General features: G+C 38.4%; 1 protein-coding gene across 7 annotated transcripts in view; it reads right to left on the bottom strand.

The window, feature by feature from the left end:
- The window catches only part of LOC123683474 (extensin-like), a 151,134-nt gene that overhangs the window by 22,442 nt on the left and 107,192 nt on the right, over positions 1-21,500 (bottom strand). The window contains exon 1 of one of the 7 annotated variants that reach the window (XM_045622550.1): positions 13,756-13,818. The exons of the other annotated variants lie outside the window; for them this stretch is intronic. Coding sequence (XP_045478506.1) covers positions 13,756-13,812 — 57 coding nt within the window. The 5' untranslated portion in view covers positions 13,813-13,818. Of the gene's footprint in view, positions 1-13,755; positions 13,819-21,500 lie in introns of those variants that run through there. 7 annotated transcript variants of the gene reach the window in all.

Raw genomic sequence — 21,500 nt, 5'->3', positions numbered from 1 at the left:
GGGGGTGGGGGTTCGTCCTTTTACGATAGATTTTGCTTACGTTCGGAACAGCTTGAACAATATCTACTCAAAAAAAAAAAAATAATTATATCAGCATTATACTGTATTGTATCAAAGGATACGTATCGTATCATCCCTTTCATATGGAGTACGTCCCTGCAACGAGGTCGGCCAAGAGAGTATGTTTTGCGTGTACCCCAAACGGCAGCTACAACACGCATCACCGACATAACTGCTCGGTCGTTCGGTCGACTCATAATTAATTTAGGCCCAATTATACGTTCTTGTCGCCCGGAGATCCGAATTTACGATTATGAACTACCGGACGGTTATCTCCCCGTTGTCAGGACGATTTCCTCTGACAAAGGTCAGCGGTTTCACGATCATCCGGTTCTGTATAGATTAAATGTACCGAGATTGTTCGGGCGATGAACATCCATCAATATTATTTTTGAACAAAGGGAATAATATACATAAAGGGGTTTGTCAACAGTTTATCCGGCTCGAAGGACCAATTGAAAGTATGCTTGGTTGATTATAATGAAGAATTTCTTATTTCTATAGAATGAAAATACTTTTTGGTGACTGAAAAACAAATTTCATTCACAAACAGTCCCGTCAAAGTTGAGGGTTTGTCAACAAAGATAATGGTCATTTTCAGTTTATTGAATCGTGCCTTTTTCATTATAGAGAGTAGTTCAAAACACAATTATAATCATTTTTAGCTATTTATTCATCATTCAATAGTTTTAGATCAGAATTCCCAATTTCATTGGCGATGGATAATAATCGGTATCCGGCTCGAAGGACCAATTAAAAATACGTATAAACTAATCACATTTCATGTTGATTATACAAGTGTTATAATGAAGAACTTCCAATTTTTATAGTATAAAAATACTTCTTGTCGACTGACTGAAAACAAATGCCATTGACAAATAGTCCCGTCAAAATTAGGGGTTTGTCAACAAATATAACTATCACTTTCGTTTCATTGAATAGCTACTTTTTCATAAGACACATTATTGAGAGTAGTTCAAAACAAAATTCTAATCAATATTAGCTATTTATTCATTATTCAATATTAAGAGCGAATGTTCAAGACAGAAAAAAGATACAATATTTCGGAAAATATTTCTCTAAAAATTGATAAAAATGCTCATTTTCTTCAATTATCTCTACCTTTCGAATATTTGACAATTTTGAATTATAATTCCCAATTTCATTGGCAATGGATAATAATCGGTATCCGGCTCGAAGGACCAATTAAAAATACGTATAAACTAAAAATCTTTCATGTTGATTATACGAGTGTTATAATGAAGAACTTAGAATTTTTATTATATAAAATTACTTCTTGGCTTCTTGAAAAACAAATGCCGTTCACAACCAATCAATGCGCATTTCCACAAACCATCAACGACATCGAGTCTACCATTAAGTCCGCCGCCAAACAACCGCCTCCGACCTCCAAACCGACGTAGTAGTAATAAACCCATTCGAACGTACCATCGAACAGGAGGGGGAGGAAAAAAATCAACGACGTATTATCACGAAGCGAAGGCCCAAATTAGGGCCGCGTTTCCGACGTCCCCGGTAACCGAAACGTGCCCGCAACCTGCCATTACGACGTTTATGCGCGCGAGTCTCGCGTAGCACGCGACCTAAAATTTTAATAACGCCCTAACTTGTGCACGATCCACGCTCGAAGCGTACTTATATTACTATTATAGCGTAGACGGCAGACTTTACTTATTTACTTATGTGGCTGGGTTGTTTTGAAAAGGACGTACATCGGCCCATGAGTCAAATATATCGATTAGGTAGATCTAGGTCAGGGAAAAAGGATTTCGTATTTCGCGCCCTCTTTTTTATTGAGTATAACTCGCTCGTTATTGGTTATATCCATAGAGTAATAAACACAGATAGAGCCGATAGAGGAAGTATACAAGTATACAATTTTAACATGTCCTCAACATGGTTAGACTACGTTGTCGGATTGTGATATATTTTCAAAATCCACATTTATTTGAGTGATTCCCGATTGAATATGCAAATTTGAATATTTGGAATCCGATATTTTTCCTAATTGTCGAATTTATAATAAGCAGAATGTTTATTGCTTTCTGTATCTACCTGTTGAAATCTAAGGTTTGGCAACTTTTGCTCTCCCAGTGTCATCGGTTGTTTCACGTCGTTTGGCGCGCTTGAAGTTTGTTTTCTGAATTTCTGATATATTTAGCTATTCATCTCAATATATTTTGAGTTGATATGAAACGTTGATTCACTATGGGACATAAGAAGTGAGTTCTTTGTGGAGAAACTCGCGAATTGAGTAAAATATCGTATCACTGATATGTTTTCATTTCCGCGCGCTTCTTGTCAAATTTGATAGTTCAGGTTAGGGACAAAATTTGCCTACTGAAAATTACGATTGCTCCCTCTATCCATGTTTATTACTCTGAGGTCATATCAGATCATACAATACGGCGTTATAAAGGTGTGAGTATTAACGCTTCATAAGCAGTATTGCGTTTGATGAGTTCAGGGGCTGATAATCTTTGGTTCGTGTTTGTGCAACAGTGGTTCGGGCGATTTCCTTCTGGAGTAGAGGAGATATCAAAGTTTTTTTTTCGGATTTTTTGTCTTGCTAGAAGTAATAAAGCAATGATACTGAAAACTACGTTGTCGCGGGTATCAGGCGTTACGCGATCGATTCAGAAGGCCCGAGGGCGATTTCCGTACCTGACATTTAGGGTCGTAAAAAATTCCTTTATCGGAACGGCGACTTTCACCGACTCAATCGACGTTTCGTAACCGCCGACATGCGAACGTGCACTTTAACGACCGGCCTCGGGGTTTGGTCGATTACGTGACGATCTCGCCATTAAAAAAAAAAACTACTTTTATCTGCTTCGCAATTGCGAACCGCAACTTTCGTCGATGTCCGCTTAGAACTCCTCCAGAAAGATCAACATGTAAGCTTCGCACATACTACGCGGAGTTTAATCGTTATAATATGATATTAAGTTTTTAAACCATGTATGTTCATTTCTAGTGTTACAAAAGAGATCTTTCGTAGAATTTTCCTAAATTGTCAGGTACCAATATTTTTCCAAAGGGAACACTCAATTCCTACGTCGACACTAACAGCAATGCTGACAATTTCTGTTAGGGGAGTCTTATCCCACATTAAGAGTTGCAGGACACTAACCTTCAGAATACCTACAGGTATTGCTTTGCCGAATCAATTTCCGAACAGAATCTCGAATAGAACATGACTTTAAGCCGCCGATCAACAACAAGCAAGCACGTGGGCGCTCAGATTCTTCCACGACTAGTCGCCGGCCGTCTAGCTCTTCTAATTTGATCTCGCCCACATTACTCTTTTTTTTTGGGGACTCATCGCAAAATTGCCGGAGATTCCAGCGTAATTTGTTATCGACCTGCCCGTCGGTGGAGGCTTCTTCAGGTCACGACTTCATCTTGTAGCTCCATTAGAGACCCGTGGCTCGACGGTATGTTCGACAACGTTGGGACTTGTCGCAAGAAGTGTTCTGATATAATGGGCGAACGGGTATTCAAGGAAATGTACGACTACAGCAGAAAGTTTCTTTATTATGCGATGAATCTTGAACGAACTTCATCCAACGAGTGTAATTCTACAATTGGCGGCATGATCAAAGGGAGTTCGTAGTTTTCGTTTGTTCGGCATTTGTTGAGCTCGCGTATCGCCCACACTATTCGCATTGAACTATTGAGCACACTTAAAAGATAAGTGTATGAAAGTACAATTGTAAACCGTGAAAACTAACATCCGCCAGATGCGGTATAAATGTTCCAAAGGAATTCGACAAGAGTAGTCAACTATTGGGTTATAAACTTTGCTGCGATAACTTTTACGTTCGCTTTTTTCTTTGCGTGATATCCCCCATGTTATCATCAGATTTGATGTGATCCAATCCTGTTTATTTCGCCGTTTCACGTTTTACTATTATCCTTTTAGATAATGATGCCAGATTGACTACGTCTAAGCCGGTTGATGTGTCTGACCCTTTTTTACGATGATGCGCCTACAATTATAGGCGCCTGATGGTTTCAGGGTTCAGTCTTCAGAAATCCTCCTTCTTAATATATTGAAGTTTGTTCGGAGAAGCTCCTTCTGAATGAAATTTAAAATTTTCGTTGAGGAAAATGTTCACCCGGCTATATCAGAGGTTAAGATACGTTGTGCCCGGTTTTCCAAGTCCTTTAATCTCTCTGAATAAAGCTTTCATTGGTAATGTATTAATATCATTCAAATTCTTCAAAAAATTCATACTACGGTTCTCGACATCGTGTTGTTCCAGTGGTGTAATACTTCCGCGCATGACCAATCTATACTTCTATACGCGTAAATCCCTACAGCGACATGCGCACCATCAATTATTCAGCACGTGAAATTGGAAGTGTCGGTAACGAGGTTCCTTTAGGTCTGACACGCCAAGCGTCCCCTAGCCTAGACTAACAACGCAGTCCGATCAAATTAGACGCTCGAAAAGTTATAATTACTGTAATCGTTTGGTGGAGTTTGGACGGTAGGTCAAAGGGGCCGCAGAATTAACTTCGTTAGTAGGAAAGAGCCGTGCGTACTAGAGGGGGCGACAATCGAATTCGAAAGGGGAATCAGAGACCGAACGTCGTGTTCTGTGATTGTTTGACCTGTAAACCTGATGTTATTTCGTATAGTTAGAACCCTTGCTCGATTATTAGTTTCAAAACGATCGCTATCAGAATGCATTTCAGACAATATTGAACAACTATGGTTCTGTAACGCAAACAACTTTCTCATGTACAAATATACGAGAATGATATGATGTACACGTTCAGATGACATCTTCACAATGTCTGCTGTCTCGTTCAACTTCACTTTATCGTCATTCAAAATTATTTTGTGAACTTTTTCGATTTTTTCGTCGGTGATAGCCTCTTTTGGGCGTCTACTACGTTCGCCGTATTCGGTGCTCATTTCATCATGTTTAAACTTAGCATACCAATCAATGATGGTTGATTTTCCTGGTGCATACCCCGGAAACTCTTCATCAAGCCAAGATTTTGCTTCAACTGTATTTTTCCCTTCAAAAGGCAATATTTTATCAGCACACGAAATTCTTTTTTTCCATCTTTTTTCAAATAACAAAAGTAGCTACACTCACAACGCAATATTTCACGAACTAGTGGTAGGACTGCTGTCAAGTTTTGATAAGTATCGTTTGAAAGTTGGTTCTAACTAAAATTCATATGGATTTAATACTAGCACCGCCATCTGTCCATTAGACCGGGTACTTTTCAATTGGCCTAATATGTGTCTGTCTGTCTGCACATGCTAGTAATAGCCTTAATTTCCTAAGATTCTGATAGAATTCAGTGCGGTCGGCAGAAGGTTGATTTGCGATATGCTTTTTATGTATAAACTGGGCATTTCACCATTGAAATTACGGTTAAGCGTTGAAAGTTTAGTTGTTTTTTCGACACAGCATCATTAGGTCCCATTTGAGCTGCATTCTCAATTTGTTTGGAAATACAGAGTGTGTAACAAAAAAGTGAAAATGGGTAAACATATGCTTTTCCTTCATGAAACTCATAAAGGAATGGACAAAAAAAATCGAAACTTTTGAAACATACTCAAAATGTCTGAACTTTTGTGAGCAGTATAACACAAAAACGTTAAATTTTAAGCATATGAAACTACGAACTAACTTGGGTTCATTTATCCCATGTATGTAGTCTGAAAATTCAACGAAGAACAGGATAATTCATGAGAAAAATCATGGCCACTCACACTTTTTTTGGTACACCCTGTGTATTTTCCTCAAAACCAAGAGCAGAGAATTCTTACGCGATCAAGCAAAATCGATCTCATTACGAACATCACCTAATAAAGGCTCACGTCCAACCCAAAATTATTATCGCACTTCAAGCCGAACAATCGACATTTCGAGTCCGCCTAACAAGGACCCTTTGAAACCGACGATCTCGCACCTCTCGCCGACCCGTAAACACACAATACGCGGCGAGCAATTTATCGCGCCACGCCGTCGTCAATCGCGCTCGCCTGCATCGCCCTCGGTGCGGCGTAAATCTCCTATCCGGCTCGAAGGACCAAGCCGACCGGGCGATCGCAACTTCTCTCGTTCGAACGTACGGGGAAAAAAAAGGTCGGGACTTTATACGTCTTCGCCGAGACGGCAGAAATAACGATCGGACGTTGCGGTCTTAAATCGCCGAGTCGCAGACTTTTCGCGACGTTTTTCCGAAACGGGCCTAAAAAATCCAATCCATTTAACGCGTTCCCTTATGCTCCTTTATACCGGGACTTGTTGCGTCCGCGCCAAAGTATACGCGGAGCTATCGTTAAGTTTTTGCGCCGCCCGACGTCGTACGGTGTATAATTAGTGTCCATTCGGGCTGAGTTAAGCCGGTTTTGCGGCCCGCTTTATTGCGGCAAATTACCCCCGTACGCCGTAATTTGTAAGCGATAGTTTCCCCGTCGGATGTGCCAGTGTCGTAAAGCGGGTATTATACCTGGCCGAATGAAATGCCGACCCCAACTCGTCGTTACGTTTTCGAGTTGATGCGCGATTCGTTTGGACGAGAGATGATGACTCTAAGTGGCGCGTAATCCGATCCTAATTGATGTCAATTAGTGTGGGGTTTGAGTGCTTAAACGTCTGTTTAATCGACAGTGCGATTAATCTAATGAAATACAAACAAATGATTAATAACGTTATTTGTAATTGGGGAGCATCACGAACTAATGACTGTGGAAATCAGTTTTCGTTTCATTGAGGACGAACGAATGAAATTTTAATTTTTTAACATCTGTTCCCATGAAAAGAGAAGATTTTCAATAATGAATTGGAAACGAAAATGGCAAAAAAGAAAGAGTAATGAACTTTAATAGTGAAACACAAACGCTTAAGAGAGTCGAGATAATTATTGAAGTAATTAAATATTGATGATAAAAAAAAGAAAGTAACTCAACTATTCATACAAAAACAAATAATACTATTGACACTATTCTCACTGATACGTGGGCTAAATAGATCTGTGGGGCAGATAGACTTGTTGGCAAGGTAGATCTGCTCTCAAAGCTTAATAAAATAACAATTAATTTACGAAAAAAAGCAAATAAACCCCAGTCTCAACAACATCTCTTCTCAAGAAGGGGAAAGGATTTACAACAATGAATTGGAAAAAGCGAGAAAGGCAAAGAGGGAGTTTAGTAGTGAAAAAACATAGGAACAAATAAAAAAGCAAACGCTTGAGAGAGTCGAGATAAATAGTGATGAAATAATAATAAGAAGAAAAAAAGCAATTCAATTATTTATACAAAAATAAATAATACTACTGACACTTTTCTCATTGGTCCATGAGCTGAATAGATCTGTGGGGCAGGTAGATCTGCAGCCAAAACTAATAAATCAAAATAAAAATAACGATGAATTTATGAAAAGCTGCGAATAAATTACAGCTTTATCTAAAACGAAGGATATTCAATAATGAATTGAAAAAGCGAAAATGGCAAAAAAAGAAATAATTAAAGAGTTTGTAGTGAAGAAACTTAGGAACAGATAAAAAACGCTTACGAAAGTCGACATAATAACAATAAGAAGCAATGAATAAGAAAAAAAGAAACTTAATTATGTATATAAAAACAAGGAATAAGGCAAATACCAAAACTAATACAACATATTAAAAATAACGACGAATTAACGAAAAAAAGCAAATAAACCCCAGCGTCAACTAAAAAACTTTCATGCATAATTTCTTGACGAGACTCCTGTCTGCATCGCCTAAAGCTTAGTTGGCGGTGAAATTCCCGACAACCGAAACAAATTCGGCGTACGAAATTCGAGCCCCTCGATTAAAAAACACGCGGAAAATAACACGCGACGAGGCAATAAGAACCCGAACGACGACGACGAGTGGAGTGCGCGAGATTGAATTTCCAAATCGTCGGAAAAACCCATTTTCCATACGGTTTCCGAAGCGTGGCCTTAGGGGAGGAGTGGGGGTGTGGTGGGGGGTGGACGAGGTTCGGCGGCGCATAAAAAGCAATTTTACGGGGCGGCTGGAACGATATCATATTGCTCGGAAAATAAGGAGAACCTTGAAGTAATAGCGGTGATAAAACACCGAATACGTGTGCGGCACAGGGAATCTAACTGGGGAAGATTTGTTTTCTCCGGATTCCTCGACGTTCGTTTTCCCGGCTTTCCGCTTATTTTTCTTACGAGAGCTCGGCCGCTTTGAAGTTTTCATTTCGCGGTTCGTTGTAGATGCGGCAGCGATGAGCACGGTGATATTTTGGCGATTTGCTCGGGTTTGGCCCCTTTTCGAATTCGGTAAGAATATGATATTTGATATACAGAGTGAGTTTTGAGTATGAACGGTTCACTCGATTTTTATAGATTTTGGTGTGCAAGGATCTTTCGATCGTGGTGTTTACATTGTTGTCAGATATTTCTTTTTTTCGGGATAAATAATGAACTTTGTTATAATGGATCACTCTGTACATTTTTTTTGCCTTTTGAAATATAAAGAAAACGCTGAATATTTTTCATGTGATATTCCCATTTACATTGACTCCGCCGAGAGAATATAAAATATAACAGATGGCTATTACCTATTACCATAACAATAACAACTTTGACCTTTCAAAAAATTAATATTGCAAAGTTTCGCATAACTTTCGATGCAATTTGAATCGATTTATTGTCAACTGTTTTATTTGTTTTCCTTCCAACATTTTTACTGGATTTCGATTAAGAATAGTTTTTTGGTTTTTTGTATCTTCAAAATTTTGTTATATTGTAAATTATGAAAAAATGTGAATTGGCTCTACCGTTTGTATTGAAAAAATAACCTACAGAATACAAATGACAAAAGAGAGACCGCAAAATAATACACAGCGTTGCCTTTATGACTATTTCAAATTGTATAATTCCTAAAGGAATAACGCTATATAATTTCAACAGAATTGATACTTCTAGTTTAGAAATCTGATCCATGTATATTCGAGGATAAGATCACGGACTCTAATAAAAAAAAATCAACATCTGTTTGAAATTCTTACATTATCTCCAATCCGGCTCGAAGGACCAAAAATGGTATTTTCACTTCTAAAACAACACTTGACTTCAGAATGATATATTTTGTGAGAAACTTGAGTTTAAAACTCTACAGTTTATAAGGTTAAACGATCAACAAAATTCGTGAAATTTCAAAAGCAGCGCAATAAAATCCCCTATAGAGGTTTCCATTTCATCACCCGATTCCCCGAATGAAAAAAATATTTCAAACGCCGTTAAACCTGCCGCTGCGCCCCTCCGAAAAACAGCACAAAACGCTCCTTCGACGTCGAGTAAATAACGCTTTGTCCGTCCGCCGTCGAATTTTCCGATCCGACGGTCCCTTCCGGCCGTCGTCTTTTTCCCGGATTAAATGGATTACGTCCCGGGTCTCGTTCCGAATTTATAAGGCAGACCCCTCCGGACGTTTTTCACCGAAAATTACGACCGATAAAAAGCGGCCGAGAATGTCGCGCGCCGTGAATAAAGGCCAGGTTATAGGGGGGGGACCGAGAGACTTCGGTCGGATTTGACGTATGGGTTTCCTAAGGAACCCCGATAGGATTTGTGGACGGTCGAGAATTCGGACGACCCTGTTATACGGGTCGAACCTGAGGGGTCGTTCGACTTCGGCATTTTTTATGAACAGACGGGGAAAAATTGTTCCATAAAAAGGACTACATGTTTCACACTATGCTTCATTATTTACACATGGAAAGAATATCTTTGATTGTTGAAAGAACGTTTAACTAAATGAAAAAAAGAAAAAATCGTGGTTATTACATGAACTTACAACCTTTCTTCGGTAATTTTTTCCGAAATTCGAGACTTTATCGTAAAAAACTGGATATTTATTTAAAATTCAAAGTTTTGTCCATCGCTGACCACTAGTTTCTCCCATCTATCTTTTGAAGCGATCCACGAATCGATACAGTTGTTTACTTCGTCATAAGACCGGAAGTGATGGTAAGTCAGGCCGTGTGCCATTGGTCTAAGTGTTGGATCGAAGGAGCAACGTCTGGAGAATACTTCATCATGTCTCTCGTTGTATTGCGGACATTGTTCTTCAAATGCTCGGCTCAAACGCATTAATTCGCGTTCGATAATGATCGCCTGTGATTGTTTCAGTCGGTTTTAACAACTCATAATACATTACGCCGAGCTGGACCCACCAAATACTGAGCATAACCTTGCAACCGTGAATATTCGATTTGGACAGCATATCCCCATGATTTTTTGCTCTTGGGATTATCGCAATGAACCCATTTTTCGCCTCCAGTAACAATACGATGCAGAAATCCCTTCCGTCTTTGCCCTGGAAGCAGCTTTTCACAAGCAAACAAACTGCGTTCAACATTTCTCGGCTTCAACTCGTACTGCACCCAATTTCCTTATTCCTGAATCATCCCATGACTCTCAGGGGTTTTTGAATGACTTGTTGCGTCACTCCCAATGATTCTGCCAATTCTCGTTGCGTTTGACACTAGTCTTGATCAAGTAATGCCTCCAATTCTGCATCTTCGAAAACCTTCTCTCTTCCACCGCCATACTGGTTTTCGACGTTAAAATCACCGTTTTTGAAGCATTGAAACCACTTTCGGCTCTTTCTTTCACCAATAGCGGCATCAACATAGGTATTTGAAAGCATTCGATGAGCCTCAGCCGCAGATTTCTTCATATTGAAGCAAAAAATCAAAACCTCCGGAAATAACGAGAATTTGGCTCGTAAGCTGGCATGTTTAATCGAGAATAACTTTATGATACAGACACAAATCGACTAATATTTGGATGGCGTTATGTTTACAAATACCTAAGCTTATTGTATGACATCTACGATCTATTTATTTCGACTACCGTTACAGCCATCTAATTTCTAATCTAATTTAGAAATAAATGCGCAAATAGTGTATTTTCATGATTAATAAACATTTTATCGAAAATCGGCTCATTTTTCAAATCGCTTTTTTACATACATATAAACTTTCTTGCGAGACACCTTGTATATATATATCATTAAGCTGTATTGAAGACACCAGATACACTTTAGAAAAAACTAAGGAGTCTCCTGAGGCATTTATTAGAAGAAACCATCCCTCCTTACAAAATTGGTAGATCCGCCTAAAAACTCGCCCAACCGGCAACGCTGCCGGCGCGAAAGTCCGCGTCTCGCCAAAACCGGCCGGCCGCATTGCGGCACGTAGCGGTCCCGGAACGCGCCGTTGCCGTAACTTCGCACGCCTAGACGCGTGTTTTGTCGCCGACCGCGTACGGTCTACGTGTACGCGTTCGCCGGTCCTTTGCCGAACCATTAGGACGTGTCGTTCCGACGCCTTTTAAGGACTACGGGCCTCGTTCGCGGGTCGTTACTAGTGTCCGTAAGTGGAGTGACGGCGGCGTGTGTCCGTCTCGTAACGAGGCGAGAAGAGAACGAAATTGGACGCGTACGTGCACATTCGTCGATGTCACTTCGACCGAAGGTAATTTCGAGATTCCTGACGCCGGGTATCTTGGGTATACTGTCGTGTGACGACCCCGAGGTGTTTTTTTCTGAAGAGTAGTGAAGTTTTCAAGTCACGGCGTTTCTTTGTTAGATGGTGTTCTGTGAGGTGGATTTTCTGTGAAAATTGATGGGGATCTTTTGTTAGGAGGGAATGCAGAAAAAATTACAGTTCAAAAATAACTGTTAAAAAGTAACAAATGAAAAATAACAGTTATTTTTAAGCTGTTATTTTTCAACGGTTATAGATTAGTTACAGCTTTTAAGCTCTCTTTCAACTGTTATTCTTGAACTATTATTTTTTATCTGTTATTTGCAATTGTTATTTTTGAACAGTTATTTCTTAATTGGTAGTATTGCTTTTATTAGTCGATTGTTATTTTTTGACTGTTACTTATTTACTGTAATTTTTTCAATGCAGAATTCTGACCGTTATACTTTTACTGTTATTTTTAATTTGTCATTCTAAACTTTGATTTTTTGAAAGCTCTTTTTCAACTGTCATCTGTACATCTGATATTTCTTGACTTTTTTTCATACTATAATTTTTTCACTGTTATTTTTTGACTCCTAATTTATGGAAGCTCTTTTTCAACTGATATTTTTTCACTTCAATTTTTTTCCTGGTATTATTTTACTGTTATTTCCTTACTGTTATTTTCCAAAAGTTATTTGTTTACAGTAATTCCTCAATTGTTTCTTTTTCGACGGTAAAATCCTTCTGTCAATATTTGCCCAGAGTAGGTGTTGTCAGAACTATTGAATGATCCGTAGAAGAAAGGAATATTACAATAGAGAGTACTTTGGGAGTGTTTTTCAAATTTCCATAGAATTAGAATTCTGCTTCTTTAGTAAAGATTTTTCTAGGATCTTTTAGGAATATTTTTAAAATACATATGTGCTTTGCAGGGATACAACAACAAGATTCTACCGAAGATCCATCAAAAATAAATAACGCTAAAATTCAATATTTCAAAATTCAGTTTTTGGTAATTCATTTCCTATTTCAAATCCAATCCAATAAATGTCAATAAAATACTTCAACCTTTCCGAAATCGAATTTGGTACTGCCGAAGCCTTCTATTAATCATTTTAATTTAGCTTTATAATTAAATATATTTAACCGAAACCATGCGGTTCCCCTCTGGACTTAATTGCACGAAAGCGAAACAACCCGAAACATTCCCCATTTCAAAAAGAGAGAGAGAGAGAGAGACGTAATCCATCTTTCAATAACATCATAATCCGCTTTTATAACAATCTAAACAACTCATTCGGAGAACTTCCAAACGAAAAGAACCGCAAAAAAAATTGTAATTTCCCGAGTTCACAACTCCATTATAAGCACTCAACTTGATGGCCGACTTTTCTACGTCCCGTGTCCCCCCCTCCACTTCGTCTATACGACAAACTTTTCCGATAAAAATCCACCGCCCGGAAAAGTTTCGTCGTTCCAATTTCATCCCATCCGGAGATCCAATCAAGAACTCGGGGAATCGGATGATCATCTATATTTTACGTACATTTTTCAATTATAATGGAGTTGGGGCTTTGAAAAGTTAGTCAATTTATCATCGCATTGAATTTATTCTGTTTGCTATTTATTACTCCAACCTTTATGTTGTTTTTATTTCGGTTGATTGATGTTCTAAAATTCGTAGTTATTATAATTTCATTTTCATCATTTTTATTATACCTTTGTGAGTTATGGTTTATCCAAGTGTTTTTATTCATTTTTATGTCATATTATTATAGTTAATCCGTGTTTTTTGTTTTTTTTTTATCTTTTCATATATTTTTGTTTTTTTTAGTTTATAATAAGAATAACAGTAAAAATTGTCTTGGTACAACTTTTATGTTGTTTTTGTTTGTGTTGATTGGCTTCATAAAATTCGTTGTCATTATAGTTTTATTTCCACCATTTATATAGTTTATCTGAGTGTTTTTATTCACTTTAATTCCATATTAGTATAATTTATCTATTTTTTTCGTTTTTTATATCTTTTCATATATCTGTTTTATGTAATTTGATGTTTATAATGAATATAACAGAAAATTTAAAGTTCTGCTATTCACATCCAGTAAATTAATAAAAAGAGTTTCGAATAATGTGTTCGACCAATTGAAAAGAAAAACATTCCTTACATAACGTCTTCGACTAACTACCAAAGTACCAACCACACTCATAGAAGGTCGTCTCATGCTTACCTGAAACAGAAAAAGAAAATTAATATAAAGAAGAATAAAGATATACGGTTATTATTTAACGACAAATTGAATGTCGCTGCGGCTTTGTGAGAAAAATTATGCCGCATTAAAATTTGTTAATCGCTAAACCACCTCCTGGGTTCCAATCACGGTATAATCTTCGCTGTTTCCTCAATTGATGCGGTTTACGACGTAAAATTAATGAATATGAAATTTGTCGCCCAATTTTATTCTTATACGTTCCGCTCTGCAACATGAAAAGGACCATGAAAAAACTATAAAACTGCAGATTCAGTCGTAAACCGTAAAAGCCCATTCTGTCGGAGATAATATTCGTAAAATCACGAGCGAATGGCTATCAATGTCGCCAAGACCATAGTTAATTCGTCAGTCTCATCCTTGAACCAAGACAGAACATTCATTCAAGTTGACATTTGATTGGTTTACGGTTAAAGTAAATTGTACATTTCAAAGCATATTTCGCACGCGACAAATAAGTTATTAGCGAATTCTTTTTAAATCTTTTATGAATTGAAAGCAGATTTGACATATAACCATTAATGTGAAATTCTGGATGGATGTTGGTATTTATTTTAAAAATCACAAGACAGTAGTGGACACTTAATTTAGTTTACACATAATTTTTTTTCAACAATGCCTTTTGAACATTGCAGAGCAAAACAGCAAATTTGTCAGCACAGAATGTAACAATCTTACAAATTGCACAGGTAGAGTGGAATTGTCTACAAAAAGACAGTTGATGACTTGGTGCTGTTGATGGACCTGACAAGAAACGATTAAGCTTAGTCTGCCAGAGATGTAAGGGATATAATCAATCTAAAAAGGGAACAAACAGAGCTACCTTCAGATCTGAACCAAGGAGCTTTGTCTTCAAACTCGAGAAGCTCATGAAGAATTGAATGTTGAGAGGGGCTAGTAAGGTTTTGATGTTTCAAGAACTTGGACGATGAAAGACCTGAGAAAATCTTTGGACTCAAAACCAAACAAGCCCTTTCCAGGTTCTATTTACTTCTTTGATTTGAAGTCTACCGGAGGTATTGGATCATTATGATCACTTTTGAGGTTTTCCACTTGCAAAATGTATCATGGCTAATTTTGCATTGTGTATGTCTATCGACAGCCTTAACTTCGACAATTCTTATCTGCTTTTGATGAGATTTTATATGGGTATTCAGTTTGGATCTTAAATGGTCCCGTACAAGATTCAGCTCTTTCAGATAAAGGGAACGAGTTGCATTTGGGCAAACGTGAAATTCCCTGTATGTCCATTTCTTGCGTTGCTACTTGTTCGGCAGCAAGTGTTGCTATGAAAATTTTAGGTCCTTTGGTGGTCTTGCTCATTGGCTCGATAGATTTCAATATATCGTTCCCATTCTAATGATATTTGGTGTGATACAAAGAAAGTTCCATGAGCTTCTTTTGAATGTGCATCGCGAATGATCAGATTAGAAGTCATTGTGCAGTGCTGACTCTTTAGGAGCGACGAGGAAGCATTCATAGGGCCAATATAATTGGTTGATTATTTTGTTTAAACTGAATATGATACGCATCATCATCGGGACAACCATGAAATTCAAATTCTTTATTGACTCCTTCGACATTACAAAGAATGTATGGAAAGAACAATGAATCTGTGGAATTGGACAACCCAACCTGTCAGGGTCATAAATACCAAAAGATATTCGACCCAACCTTGTCAAACCAACCTTTATGAGTCTACGATTCACAAACCAGCCTGTATTTTTCAGAGAAGCCGACGAACAGGAAAAGCAATCCCTCTCCCGCCAGAGAATCAAATTAGGCTACCCTCCTCACTGCAGATTTCGCATCAAAACGAACAACGCAGATTCCCCGTACACCTCCGCTGCGATTGACCGGATCTCGGATATTGCAAAACCCTCCTGGGACCCCCCCACCTTCTATTCTCCCTTCGAAGCCCCACGGCGGTTGTCAGGGATACCGAAAACATTTAATAACGCTGAGAGCTGGCGGGATGGAGAGGAAAAAAAGAAGAAGATGCTACGCTTCGATTCCGTGATTTCGGTAGAGGGTAAAAAGTTTCGGGTTTCACCCCACCTCCCGATTTGTCTTGTATTACGGTCTCCTCTTCGGGGATTGTGTTCGGCTTTTATTGTGTTATGATGTCGAGGGTCGGAGGGCATCAATTGATGCCGAATGAATGGGCAACTTAACGCCTCTTGTACGTCGGATCGACAGAGAGAGGATCTTTTGTTGGGTGTTGTGGAATTACCGCTTATTTCTTTTGTCGTTTCCGATGGAGATGCATTGTGCGGTGAATCGCAACGATTGTAGTGTCTTGTATCGATCTCAACTTCCTTAAAGTCCCAACACACGATCAGATTTGAATTTGATTGATGCGATTTGTTGGGGTGACGAAATTGATTTGACGCCACTGTCAATTCAAGCTTTCAATTCGGCAGAGCGCAATAATTCGTTTAAGGTTGTACCAGCTTGTAATTTTGATTTCATTGTTAAGTTAACAATGTCGTTATTGATTATTTTAGGCTCTTGAACATGATTCAAATACTTAATAGGCATTGGGAAAGTTTTATCAACAAAATGATGACCATTTTCAATATTTTTTTCGAATAAATATGAAATTAGCTAGTCTGAAAGGATCCTGTAAGTGTTGAATTGCCTACGGCTAACATGGCTTCATATTTCATTGTCTGATTTTCAGAGAGATTGGTGAAGTATCCAAGCAACAGAGTTTCATTGATACTTCCCCATACGGTTTTCGGCTATCCACTTTACAAAATTTTGATATTTTTTGTCATAGGAGTTTCGCGACCTGTTTGGTAATCAGTTTTTTACTGCCAATCGGGAATCTTGAACTTTTCTTGACGTTTTTTCCATAGCAACGATGTCCGTTTCAATAAAATCAATAAATGTTAATTTCGCTAAAATTACAATATGGCGATGGCAAATAATCTGCTCGACAATAACTTCGATATATACCTTGTGGAGATAAACGTAGTGGAGGATTAGCCTCAGCGACCAACTTTTGCATCTGCCAAGAAACTCTCGCTTTTTCCACACACACACAAATTCATTAAAATCGAAATGACCGGGAGGCGGGTAGTGACGAAAAAAAAAACTATAATGAATTAGCGCCCGGTGCTTTCCTTATTTGAAGTGTTCCACTTCTTGATTGCCGCTTGGTACAGGTGCGAGCCAATTTGTTGCCTAATTGGATCGGCAGGTGGCCGAGTGGAGTTACTCAAGGTTCTGACAAGAGGCCAATTTTTTTTCCAACAACTTCATACTTAGTTGTAGTTTTTCGTATCAGACGGTCTAGCAAGTGTTTGCAAGCTGACCTTGCACCCCCTCTCCTCTATTTAATAACACAGGGATTAGGGAAACAAGCCGATGCGACAGTTCGTGTCGAAAAGCGATTAAATCGCGTTATACGCCGTGGATTAACGCGATAATCCGAACGAGAACACGTCAAATCTCGCGTGTGCGACGTTAATGCGATTAGTCGAGCTATATCAGCGTCACGTTCGATATCGAACCTGCCAGGCCGTCTGGCAGGCTAATTCCTCCACTTTTACGGTCGAAAACCTCGCAACGGGGAAAAAACATGTTTTTTTCCGGTAGGGATTTAACGTTGTTAGCGCGATAACAACATTCGTAAAGAGCGATTCGAGATTTTATCTAACTTCGAACGGGTTATCTTCATCTGTTGTTGTTTACTTGTCGAGATTCATCTTGAATAACATTACCCATTGAATTTCTACTGTAACAGAATGATTATAAACGTCTGGATTCTGCTTTGCGCAAAATCTTATCTATCGAAATGAATTCACGCACTAAATGAAGTATGATAATTTTCTTTTGAGGAAAAGCAACACAGCAATAATTGTTAATTTCAAACATTTAAGTATGTGTAGATGAATTTCAGTATTAGCAGAGGAAAAAATGTGTCTCCCCGTATAGGTTTAGTGATTGGTTTGTGTATTTGTTCACATAATAAGCTGACATATTTATATTGAAGGGTCTATTCTTCATCCAAACAAAATCTCCTCCATTCTTCCTCTTAACCAAAAGTTGACAACATATATATTATAATCAAATCTGAAATCAAAAAAGAAAAGAACTAGAAAGAAGTAATGAATGGAATAGTCTCCATTATATCGATTCGAAGTTGGTTTGGAAACCACCATGGAATTTATGAATTGGACAAGTATTCACCAAGTGGTCAATGGTTTCTTCTACACCACACTCACATGATGAGCTTTCAATTCAATGCCATTTGAACAGCATACTATTGCAACGACCATGACCAGTACTAAGTCGATTTAAAATACACCAAATTTTCCTAGGCATAATGAAACCTGGAACTTTTTCTGAAGGATCAACGATTAGACTTTTGTTGAAGACATTACAAGAACTCCATTTCGAACGCCAAATGTTTTTGTCACTTTCATTAGTTTGAAAGGAAAGTATTAATCTATAAAGGTTCAAGTGTGTTTAATCTAGCAGTTCTAGTATCTGGGAGGTAAGATTCAATTGGAAATAAGTTCGGAGATAAATGAAATATGAGGCGGAAGTATGTGGTAGTACTGGTAACCATTGTAAAAGTGTGAGTTGAGCAAGAGAAATATGTCCGTTTCGATTTATCAATTCCTTGATGAAATTGCAGAATATCGATGTTCTTGTAAACTCCATCTAAACTATCTCGAAGAATTGAAATAATGGTAAACTGTGCGAATTACTCAACATCATAAAATCGAAATATTCGACCATTATAGCGGGAATTAAAATGGGTATAAAAATATTAACTCTCTCGCCTCTTTCATGTATACGCGGATTCTCGAGCGAAACTGCCGACCGAAAAAAATGGTAATATAAAATTTAACGATGAAAGAGAGCAAACTTTATAGCCCATCCAAATCACTTCCTGGAATATTCATGAAACGATCCCGCAAGTCCTATTTTTCACTCGATTTAACCGACAGTTATAAATGTTTTCTGGTCGTTGGTCCGGTTGATGCCGACATGATCCGGGGGATCTGACTCAATCACCGCGTTACGTTACCGCATCATCAATCACACTGCGACGACGTACTGCCCTTTTTTATCGCTTGAACGTCACGTCGATTCGATATCCGAATTGAGAAGATCGCTCAATATCAATTGCCAACGATCTGGGCATGGTGGAGTTTCATCGTTAACATATATTCGGCTCGTCAGGGGAGAGATGAATAATCATTTGTGGGGAGCTAAATGAATTAACTAGGCAACCCCAAGAAGACTTGTCGAGATTTATATGAATGAATATGGACTAGTGATTGATTTCCAACAATATCGACAAGTCTTTTCGACAAGTTACTAATGGTCAGCTAGGGAAAGTGTGTTGCTTCTAAAACGAACCAGAAACAAGAAGAACAACAAGGTTTATAGCACTATACACAATCAAAATTTTCATGGGAAAATCAAGTCACTAAGACATTGAGAAGGAGAAGTTGCAATATCTCTTGCACATAATGCTTGTCGGATATGAATCTTACTAGGAGAAATAGAAGGCAAAAGAAGCGTAGGAAAAAGGCGAATCTCATGGCTGTTGAAATTGAGAGAATTGTTTGGTTGCAGTTCAAAACAAAGAACAACTGCCTGAAGAGTCGAGATAGCTATGATGATTGCCGTCTTCCGTGATAAGATAATACTCGAAGAAGAGGAAGAAGAACCCCATCAAGTCGACACCAATTAATAAGTAAGAACTTCACTATCATGCTAACCAGGAAGAAAGAGCAGCAAGAGAAAGCACCACCCAAACTATTGAAAGAAACACCATTGAATATAATACAGATGAGTTAAAATATGGAGTATTTGAGGCAGGCATCAAGTACCCATTAGTACTTAGGTTCTGGTTCAAGTGTCTTTCATGCATAAACAAATACTATTGCAAATACCATTTGCAACTATCGAAAGATATTTGGAAACGAAACTAGACAGATCTCAGACATATCACATAGCCATCAATTATTATCGGGAAGCTAATATAAATGCACTGAGAATGGAAAATTGATCAATTAGGTGAAAAAAATAAGGTGCTTTTAGTCCAGGTTCCTGATCACTCCAGGATTTTTCTGTGGTGCACCTATAAAAAAGAGTTTAGAGACAAGGAGGAAACTGGAAGAGAAATACTCTGACGGAATCTTCCAGGGATACACCACTTCAAAAAGATAGATAAGCTATAAGGATGTCAGTGAGAACATGCTACACCTCCTCACTGGCTTCCTTGCAAGGAGTACTTCCACTTCAGGAAGCACCTAATGAAAATGGCGTTGCCAGAAACTGACGACTGCAGATTTCGTGGAAAAGAGGACAAAACTCCTTAACACTAGCTCATCGAATGTCCTGTCAAATACTTTGGAACAGAAATTTGTAGGAATGAGGAGGTAACCTTATCCAATAATATCCATTCGACAACGCCATCTATTACCAGCGAATGGACTTTTCGAAAAGTTTACTCCGGCATCTCGAATCCCCGTAGTCGCATAAAATATTTAACAACTCCCCCCTCCACCTCAATACTATCCGGCGCGGAGTAGACCAGAGATAGCTGACGACCGTTTAATGGTATGCATTAGCGGGAAATTACAGGCATTAGGGCCGGCTACGATTTTCCCCAAGGCATCCAATTTAGCCCCGAAACTAAACATTATTTTTCCCCGTGCTGAATATCAACGACGTCGCGTACCCCGTACGGAAAGACCCGTAATTTGATCATGTTGATTTAATCCGTCGCATCGGGGACTGCTTACGCGCGGGAATAATACGATTATGATTGATGCGAACGCGCCGTGATGTCGGTTATTAGGCTTCCAGGTAGGACGGGGCGATTTCGCGTTTCTGCGCGAAAAGATGGAGCACGCACGAAGCCTTCGGATGGGACTGTGTAAAGAGGGAACACCACCACGTGTCATTCTCGTGATCTGTCAATATTTGCTCAGAGGAGGAGAGTCAAAAATGGAAAAATCAGTAGAAGTAAGGAATATTACAATAGTTCCAACTTTCGTCGGAAGGAAGTTTTTACAAGTATTTCCTAAAAATCAGAGTTTTGCCTTTTTGGTAATGGGTTTTTGTAGGTTTTTTTCATGGATATTTTCAAAATACATCAAGGCTTTGAAGGGCTCTCTTTCAACTGTTCTTCTTAAAGTTATTTCTTAACTCTTAGTTATTCTAACATTCTCCTAGTGTTATTTATTCACTGTTATTTATTTCACTGCAAAATATTGACTGATATGTTTGTACTGTTATTTTGAATTTGTATTCAGGAATTCCCTGGTACCGCCTAAGCGTAGTTAACATTTAAATTGAAATATATTATTTGAAATCTTTATTTCTTTTTGAGTTTATAGGTTCGGTTTTATTGATACATCCTCAGAGTGATGAATCTGAAATACTCCAATCATGAAATAAACCCGTCTAAACTGATTGTTTTTCACCACGCTTGGAAGTAGATTAACGATACACATAATGAAGCCTCAAAAGAAGCCACCAGCATAAACAAACCCCGCAAATCCTCGCAAAAACCCGCCGTTAATCCCGTAAGGCAAACATCACAAGTACCGGCAAAAACACCCTTTGTGGCCTTTGACCTACCAGGCAAAAAACAGCAACAACCGCACCAA

Source organism: Harmonia axyridis, chromosome 6, assembly GCF_914767665.1.
Source record: "Harmonia axyridis chromosome 6, icHarAxyr1.1, whole genome shotgun sequence".
NCBI lineage: Eukaryota > Metazoa > Arthropoda > Insecta > Coleoptera > Coccinellidae > Harmonia > Harmonia axyridis.
Note: the sequence above shows the minus strand (reverse complement) of the source record. Positions and strands in the feature narration are given on the sequence as shown.